A 9181-nucleotide genomic window follows, 5' to 3' on the forward strand; every position below is an offset into this window, starting at 1 on the left:
TTCTTTACTTCCTTGAGCCCATTTCCATATCAGCACATTTAGTATATATATTCTTTTGGGTTATCCGGTATGATATCTGTGCTGGTTGGAGATAATAAGTATCTTGAGGTGCTCGCAAACTGGCCCGACACGGCAGATATCAAGTGAAAACAGGAAAGAAACTTTGCCAGTTAGTATATTCAATTGAGTTCTTTGTGTGTACTTCATAAGTCGAGGGTCTATCGAAAACAGTCTCTCTACCTTACAAAGTTAAGGGTAAGACCTGAATACATATTACCCTCTCTAGACCTCATTTGTAGGATTATACGAGGTGCTCGCAAACTGGTTCGACACCGCAGTTATCAAGTGAAAAAAGGAATGGAACTTTGCCAGTCAATATATCCAATTGTGTTCTTTGAGTTAACTTTCCGAGTTGAGGATATTGGAAACAGGCTCTCTACCTTGCAAAGTTAAGGGTAAGATCTGCATACATCCTACCCTCTCCAGACCCCACTTATAGGATTATATTGGGTATGTTGTTATTGAGTTCACTTTCCATGCTCAAGCAAACTTAGTACGGTTCTTTTTAATTCTTTGAGATCATTAAAACATACCCGCTTATTTGTTTTACGGCTTACAAAAGTAGCAGGTTTTAATACCCTGGAGTGCCAAAAAATAGTAATTTTTTTTTTTTTAGATTACCAAACTCAGTTTCTCAAATCTTCCAAAAACTACTCAAACAAACAAACACTTACTAGCAAAAACTTGAAAATCCGAGTTTCAAAACAAACGCCACTCTGTTGCTATCATGGAAGATAAAAAGGTACACATCAACACATGCCAAGACGTTCTCCTGGCAAACATCAGCACGTAGCCGATTCTTCACACTGTCAAATATGGGAAAGACATATATACGACATTATATTTGAGACTGTTTATAATAGAAAGTTTCCTTTAAGCTTTTCCTTTTTTGACATTATTAGTATAATGAACATCTTGAAAGACACATACTGCAAATTCTGTGTAAAAGGATCAAATGTACTCAAAAGTGCAGAAGCTCCAGCATCTACACTTCACAGCATGGTTAGCAGTCAAAACTCACGTCGCGTTTCTTTTATTAGGGATCTCAACCCTCTCATATTCAACATAATAACCTCCGCCGCTGCAACGAAAAAAAAAAAATCATTTGAGTTTGAGAATCATAGAAAGGAGAGTATATCCTTTCATCTTTCAATCAACACTAGGCAGTGGAAAGATTAGCCGATAGTTTATAGTACTTGACAATTGACATAGTGTCCGAACACTCACTTTAAGAACCAACCCCCCCCCCCCTCCCCCACCCTCAAAAAAAACACACACACACACAAAGGTCCTCTTTTCTTTTCTGTTTTCAGACTCTCCCACGGTGAAGGCCATTCTACTCAGGTACAATTTGCCCATTTACTTAATAGGTATTCGGAGGCGGGGTATTGAAGCATGTTAATAGCAAAAGCAAGAAGCCAACAGACAATATGTCTTGACTGTTGATTTTCCCGATTTCACCTTCAAGTCAACAATGCTCAGCCCGACCACATACCCCTTCTCCCCTAAGCATGAAAATGAAAAAGAAAGGGAAAAAGAAACAGGTGTACGAGAAAACTACCAGATGCCATTGTCATTAACCGTCTTAGAAAATATAAGGTGGCTGATTGTCTATCTGACAAAATGATGAGCAACAAAGTTCATATTGTAATGTAACCTTACATGAAATCTCGATTGTTGTAGGTTCTCCAACAATTCTGCAATTTCAAGTTGCTTCACTACTGCAGTATGCAACACCTGTTGGAAATATAAAACATGACAATTGAATAATCCAAGTTCAAAGTTCTATGACTGTAAATAACAAGGGTATTAGACATACCCTTTTTGTCTTGTCGAGGTCCATCTCCACTGACTTGATCCTTTCCATTGATTGCTGGATCATTTGGTCCTTCTCTACTGGGATCTCAGCAGGCTTTCTCTTTATTTCTTCAAACAATGTTTCCAGTTTACGAAGACGCTCCATGCATGGAAGAGCCTCATCTGCTTTATGAACAGCTTCACAGGAACTGCTTTCTTGCCTTTCTTCTAATGCACTAGTGCGGGAAACATTTGCCCGTTTCCTCCAATACTCAAAGAACACACTACGAATCAATCCAGAGAGTTTGAGTAAGAAAGGAATCAGTTTCCTTTCCAAGCACTGGGTACATCTGTTCAGAACCTTTTCCTGGATCATTTCAAACCAATGAATCACCAATGTACCTAAAGAGCACATCAAAAATGGGACATGAATCCATGATAGACTGATATTCCAGTAGCATTAATATTTTGCTTGGAAGTTAATAACCTCATAAATCAACTGATTTACTTGCTTAAGGTATACATATTTGGCAATGCATGTCAGTCTAGTGGACACAGAAATGAACAAAAGAAGAAAAAGATGGCAATGCACGTTGTCGCACGGGGCTTGCCTAGTGCAGGTTATCTCTCCTGTGTGGTTTGCGGGCTATTGCACAGGAGCGGGATTTACCCTGTGCGCACCCGAAGGGTAGCGGCTATGGGTTCCCTTGTCATAAAAAAAATCGACTTATGAATGAATGTGAACATTTTAGCAAATTTTCATGGAAATCTGGCTAAAAACCAGTATTTAGTCAAAATATTATTTCAACATGTTAGGTAACAGATTCAATAGATTTAGTTCAAAATATTAGAAAAATATAATGTCAAATTACGAGTTTCAAATACATGAGAAATTTCAGACAATCCAAACGGAGCTAAAATCATAATTAAAGTTACAGTTGAGTGTTCTTCATCATAAATAATATCAATTCATTAAAAACAGGTCCAGGTGGCAACCATTTCAGAATACATTCTTCTGGTGGTATGGATAAACAATGAAGACAAATACCTTGAGAATTTGGTCCTGCATTAATGGACAAATTCGTCAAATTGCATTCTGGAGGCTCTTGGCTCAACTTATGTTCATTAACATCAACTTGTTCACCTGGGCTGAATTGATCATCACAACTACAGTAGGGGGTAGAATTCGTTTCCCTTGCCTGCACGAGCAACATTTAAGTCAAAAAAACTGTATCGTATATCAAGAAGAAATGCAGTTGCACATACCATAAATACATGATAACTACTTGCCCCTCTCCCTCTCCTTGTGGTTTTGGTGCAATGGATAAATCACTAATCTGATGATTATATTAGAAGGTATACACATCATGGTGATTATTGCACCTCAAACACCTGATATATTTGATAAGAAATGACATATAAAAACTAAACTATGGTATATAAACTCACTTTTTCGTCAAGTGAGGACAGCTGTGGAATTGAACTGCTACTTCGTCCGAAACACTGGTCATGAGCATCTGATACTGATTCAGCTGTTGATGTTTCGTTAATTCTTCCCTGACAGCAAAATACGTCATATAGAGGGAGGTATAATAAACACAAGCAAACGGCACAAGGAAACTCAAAGTGAAAATTCACCTTTAGTGGCCGTATCTGTTTATAGGAATCAATTCTCCTTTGGTCACTGCATATTCTGGATATTTGCTTCCCAGTTTTTGCCTCTAAGTTATGTACAAGCTAGAAGTAGAGCAGAAGATTATTCGACACTTCACATTAAGAATAATTCCTTAAAACTCAAACGAGAAGAGCCACGGAGGAAGAAAATAGTGAAAACACCAACAAACCCACCTTCATTATTTCAGGGTCACTCCATGGACCCTTGTTAGACCTGAGGCAGCCACCCTCAACAGAACAGGTACAAGAGCCACCCAGAAAGTCAGGTAACTGACTGGACAGACAAAATTAGATAAAGAAATTGAGAAACTTTTTATTCAAACAGGTAGGTATATATAAATAATAGAGAGAAAAAGACCTAGGGTCAATCACTTCAAGCAGTTTACCCAAAGATTTAGGTTCCAGAACCTGCAAAATGCAAATTGGAGCGCAGATATTCAGTCAGTTGAACTTGGACCAAATGAAATAAGAAAAAGATGCCCCCGTTTCCTCCACCTGTATTTTGCCAATAGTCTTTGCATCCAGAAATTTCTGTGCTGCAGGCCAAAGTATCTTTTTGAAGCCAGGGCCAGCATTGACAATAAACATCCGGTGCAATGTCTATACAGAGATTTCAGAAATTATTAACAACAGAATCTGAATAACTACTTGAAATCTCACTTAACTATCCATTCATGATGACAGCTAATACCTCAGGATAATAACTGTTATCAACTTTTGCCATGGCTGCCAAAAGACTAGCAGCTGTCCTGGTGAAGTTTTTAACTCCCTGCAATCAAAGGGATACTTCTTAATAAGTGGTCACTACCCAGTGTAATCCCACAATAGTGGGGTCTGGGGAGGGTAAGATGTATGAAGTTGAAAAATAATCAATAAGCTGACAGCAACACGTCTATAAAACTTTTTGTTTAAAATAAGGACCAATACTATTAAAAGACCTTATAGAGGGGTAAACATACTTTTTCTAGCAAAGTCAAATGGGATTACATGTTATCCGCATATCATAATTCATAACTCGTTTTGGTAAAGGCAAATCCAAAGTTCCAAACTATGTGGAGACAGAAATTGAAGGACACAAAGCTCCACACCTAATTCTTAGAAATATCGTGGGCATGCTAGCTAGTTGCAGTCCCACATAAGTGTTTAATGCATGTAGATATGACATTAACGGAAAAGTACTTAATTGTCACAATAAAAGCTATATAGATTCAAAAGTTTTAGACTGTGTAAAAGAATGCAACAGAGATTTCAAGACAATCATCAATTTTGGTCAATTTTTTATTAATTGAAGCAACATACAAGGCCTTGCACATCCAAAATTGTAGTTGTTGAGCAGATCCTTTTCTTTGCTGCAATAGAACATGCAGAGAATTTCTCATGTAGGGCCCTTTCAAACTCTTGGACATGATATTTCATGTAGCGATCAATTGTGGTGATTCGCATTAGTTTGTTTGGATGAGCTTGTCCAAGCCTTTCAATATACACAGGCCTTCCATCCCTGTCAACTCCATGATATCCTTGTGGGTAATACTGCAGGACTTCTTCCAACTCTTCAAAGTGAAAATCCTGAGTAGTCACAAGGTCCAATAAGCAAATAAAGTTGGAGCACAAATCTAAAATCAGAGTTACGGTGATCAAGACAAATTTATGCCGGTAGTATGCAACTACCTCCAATATTGTGTCTGCTCCAAATTCTTTCCTCCAGTTAAGCATTTCTTCCCACATCTGAATAGTTTTCTCAATGTTGAAATCTCTTGCCTTCAAGAATCTACAAATAATAGAATACTAACATAAGATTCAAAGACTTGCCGTCGACAGGCATAAGAACCACTAAATCCAACACAAGGACACAACTTGCAAGGTGCAGATACTGCCAGCTCACTAGACTGTGAGAAAAAGTTCGATAGAAAATAGCCATGACAAATGGAGGACTTGAAGAGAACATCTTCGTCAAATTCTACTGCTTTTAGTGTAAGTTACCACAGAAAATTACCACTACTCATGCAACTGAGCATATTGTCTACCAAAGAATTATACAACTCAAAAGGAAACTCACCTCAACAAGGTATGGTAGTCATCATGTATGGGTGGCAACAAATTCTTGTCAAGAAGTTGTAGATGCAATTCATAGACAGCATTCTCTTCCTCTGCGTCATGTATATCCTCTATCGGAACTGAAGGAAACCTGTAGTCAACTTTCCTTTTTCCTCTTTTTCTGAGGGAGCGAGTGAACTTGTTGGAAGCATTGATTGCCTTTTTCCTGAAAGCACCAATTCTGAATCTCTGTGTCTCATCCTCTGAATTCTCACAGTCTGATTTTCTTTCTCTACTGTCATTGTAATAAGCATCTGATCCCCCTTCTAGAACACAAGGTAGTATTCAGAGAATTCAAACTTGAGCATTATAGTACAAGCAATAACTAAATTATCCTGACAAAATCTTTAGATTCAATCATCAAATGAGGTAACAAACCTGACATCTACAGGACAAGGAGGAGGAAAGAATGAGGAAGGAGTTGTGCCTCTAGAGTCCAATGCAATTAAGCCTTTTCCGTCTCAAGACCATCCAAGCTCAGCTTGCACTTACATAACTAAAAGAAGACGAGTAAGCCACCAGAATCTCAATCTTTCCTATAAAAAGATGACAAATAACCTTCGTGCAAAAGAATAGACGAGCATTATTTCATGAATGTCACAATGATACTCCAAATGAATTTGAAAAATACTTTTACTCTGCAAAGATTACTCTAGCTCATCAGAAAAAAAAAAATCGAACTGCAGTAATACTATTGATTTGTGCAGTCCAGTCAGAAAAGAGAGGATTGCTTGCAGTTTGCAACCATATAACAACTACCACAGAATGTACACGAGTCTGACTGCTATTATGAATACATTAGAAGGGAAATGAAGAAGATTGAATATATTATCTCACGCCAATTCTCTCCGTCAGATTTTCCTTTGTTTCTTCTTTTCTCAAGTTTACAGTCTGGAGATCCAAAAGATACCGGGGGGACTGTAAGCAACCTCATTCCCTTGTTCTCCAGATAGATTAAACACAGACAAACCAGAAAAAGGGGACGAAGAAAATCACTCCCTGCTGATAAAGAACAAGTCTCATACTCTAGCTATTGTATATGTTGCACGGACTCTTCAAAAATATAGTCGGGTGTGTGTCGGATACTCCAAAAGTAGTGCATTTTTGGAGAATCCAACACGGGTGCGGCAACGAAAGTGAAGAGTCCGCGCAACTATTGTATTGAATCCCACCAACATTCCTCAAACTGATAAATATTTCCAGTAAAATGCTAAAAAAAAATAGCTGGAGAAACAGGCAGAGCTCGACATATATACTTAAAAAACAACAACTAAGCCACAATACTGAAATAGTTTGGATCAACTATATCCACTTGACTCCATTTCAAGCCAGCTAAAATACTAATATCAATATCATATCAACAAAGTCTACTAGGCCACAATCCCGAACCAACTGGATCAACTATATTCACATTGCTCCATTTGAAGCCAGCTACATTATCAACAGAATATTTTTTTCAAAAAGTTATGAATTATAAGAATCTTCGAACTTGATCACACGCAAAAACCAAAAAAGCACTAAATTTCCAGTCAACTGAAAGTTAGATCTCACATTACTCCAAAAGTTAAGAGAGCAAATACTGCAAATGAAAAACAAGAGCTCAGAATACAAAAGCATTACAGTAACATTTCTCAAACTGATAAATACTTCCAGTAAAATGTTAAAAAAATAGCCGGAAAAACAAGCAGAGCTCAACATATATACTTAAACAACAATTACTAAGCCACAATCCTGAGCTAGTACTGGACCAACTATATCCACTTAGCTCCATTTCAAGCCAACTATAATATTAATGTCAACATCATATCTTTTCTAGGAATTGTTAAAAATCCACTAACTCGATCACAGCAAAATCAGACAAGTATTCATTTCCCGTAAACTAAAACTCGGATCTCACATTATACTTAAATAACAAGTACTAAGCTACAATATACTTAGATAACAACTACTAAGCTACAATCCTGAACTAGTTTGGATCAACTGTATTCACATTGCTCCATTTCAAGCTAACTATAATATTAATTAATTATATCAACATCATATTTTTTTAGGAATTCTGAAAAAATCGCACTAACTCGATCACAGCAAAATCAAACAAGTATTCAATTGCCCGTAAACTGAAACTCAGATCTCACATTACACCAAAAATGCAAATACCGCAAATGAAAACAAAAGCATTACATTAACATTCACCAAAGTGATAAATATTTACAGCAAAATGCTAAAAAAAAAAAAAAAAAAACGAAAAACTGGCAGAGCTCAACATATACACTTAAACAACAACTACTAAGCTACAATCCTGAACTAGTTTTTATCAACCACATCCACTTGGCTCCACTTCAAGTCAGCTATAATATTAACATAGAGCCTGTTTGGATGGGCTTAAAAAAAGCAGCTTATGTTAAGCCAAACAAACCCAATTGATTTTTTGAGCTTATTTTAAGCACAAAATAACTTTAAGCGGCCAGCCAAACACTCAAAAAAGCTGAAAACAGCTTATAGGCAACTTATAAGCCAATCCAAACGGTCTCATAAACATCATATATATATTTTAAAAAATGCGAGGAATTTTGAGAATCCTCTAACTTGATCACACGCAAACTCAAACAAGCATTAAATTGCCCCTAAACTGAAACTCAGATCTCACATTACACTAAAAGTTAGCAAACAAGAGCTCAGAACAACAAAAGCATTACAGAAACATTTTTCAAACTGATGAATCAGTAAAATGCTAATTATATAATTAAACATCAATTACTAATCCACAATGCTGAACTAGTTTGGATCAACTATATTCACATTGCTCCATTTCAAGCCAGCTATAACATTAATATTAACATCATATATTTTTTCAAAAAAAAAAAAAAAATTACGAATTTTCAGAATACTCTTAACTTTGATCGCACGCAAAATCAAACAACTCAGATCTCACATTACACTAAATACTTAGCAAATAATAATGCAAATAAAAAACAAAAGCGTTACACTTACAGAAAATTAGAAGCTAACGGAATCTCACCGGAAACCTATAATTCCGTTAAGCTCACTGATTTTAATTTTCCAAGAAGTTATCACAAAATAATTAATTTCGAGATTTTTTTTTATTTTTTTTAACAGCTTCTATTTGCTCTCTCTTTTTCTCTCTAAACAGAATATTTGAAGGTTGCAGTGCCACTTTTTAACTTTCTGCGATATGCTTGTTTTGTCCGCTGTTTTTTTTTTTTAACTTTATTATTATCAGACCTGAAAAGAACGTATCTAACCTTTTTCACATGACTTTCCATATAAATTGGGAAATGGTCCTCATTGTTTAAGAAATGATTTAATTTTGTTATTCGTTTCAAGGGATAATAGTAGTATTTTTGGTCTCTAAATTATACTCCCTCCGTCTCAATTTATGTGATATAGTTTAACTGAATATAGAGTTTAGGAATTAAAGGAAGACCTTTGAATGTTGTGGTCTAAAATAAACCAAAGATATTTGTGTGGTTGTCAATCATCTCGTTAAGCGTAAAAGGTAAAGTTTAAAGTTAAATTATTGTCAAATAAGAAAATG

At 36.2% G+C, this 9181-nt stretch overlaps 1 protein-coding gene across 5 annotated transcripts; it reads right to left on the reverse strand.

Annotated features, from left to right (window-relative positions):
* Nucleotides 1-711: 711 nt before the first annotated feature.
* LOC132627661 (phosphatidylinositol/phosphatidylcholine transfer protein SFH13-like) lies at nt 712-8848 on the reverse strand. 5 transcript variants are annotated; one of them, XM_060343164.1, is made up of 15 exons: nt 8645-8848; nt 6004-6121; nt 5588-5888; nt 5200-5299; nt 4831-5097; nt 4223-4300; nt 4027-4131; nt 3890-3939; nt 3706-3805; nt 3496-3594; nt 3307-3414; nt 2906-3056; nt 1880-2259; nt 1723-1797; nt 712-1141 (listed from the first exon to the last, which is right to left on the reverse strand). In XM_060343164.1, the coding sequence occupies exons 2-15, from the start codon at nt 6008-6010 to the stop codon at nt 1121-1123; spliced, it is 1842 nt and encodes a 613-aa protein (XP_060199147.1). In that variant the 5' UTR covers nt 6011-6121; nt 8645-8848; the 3' UTR covers nt 712-1120. The 5 variants fall into 5 exon arrangements, with proteins under 5 accessions (XP_060199147.1, XP_060199124.1, XP_060199141.1 ...); XM_060343141.1 differs by having other exon boundaries at nt 5588-5891; XM_060343158.1 differs by having other exon boundaries at nt 8617-8848.
* Between the last annotated feature and the right edge of the window lie 333 nt (nt 8849-9181).

The sequence above is a fragment of the Lycium barbarum genome, chromosome 1, assembly GCF_019175385.1.
Source record: "Lycium barbarum isolate Lr01 chromosome 1, ASM1917538v2, whole genome shotgun sequence".
Classification (NCBI taxonomy): domain Eukaryota; kingdom Viridiplantae; phylum Streptophyta; class Magnoliopsida; order Solanales; family Solanaceae; genus Lycium; species Lycium barbarum.

What these genes read in the sequence shown, in the direction of transcription:
- LOC132627661 (XM_060343141.1), bottom strand. An exon ending in GACTACCATACCTTGTTGAG is followed by an intron (nt 5,300 to 5,587) that starts GTGAGTTTCCTT and finishes TATTATTTGTAG; the next exon opens with ATTCTTGAAGGCAAGAGATT. An exon ending in GAGCAGACACAATATTGGAG is followed by an intron (nt 5,098 to 5,199) that starts GTAGTTGCATAC and finishes GTGACTACTCAG; the next exon opens with GATTTTCACTTTGAAGAGTT.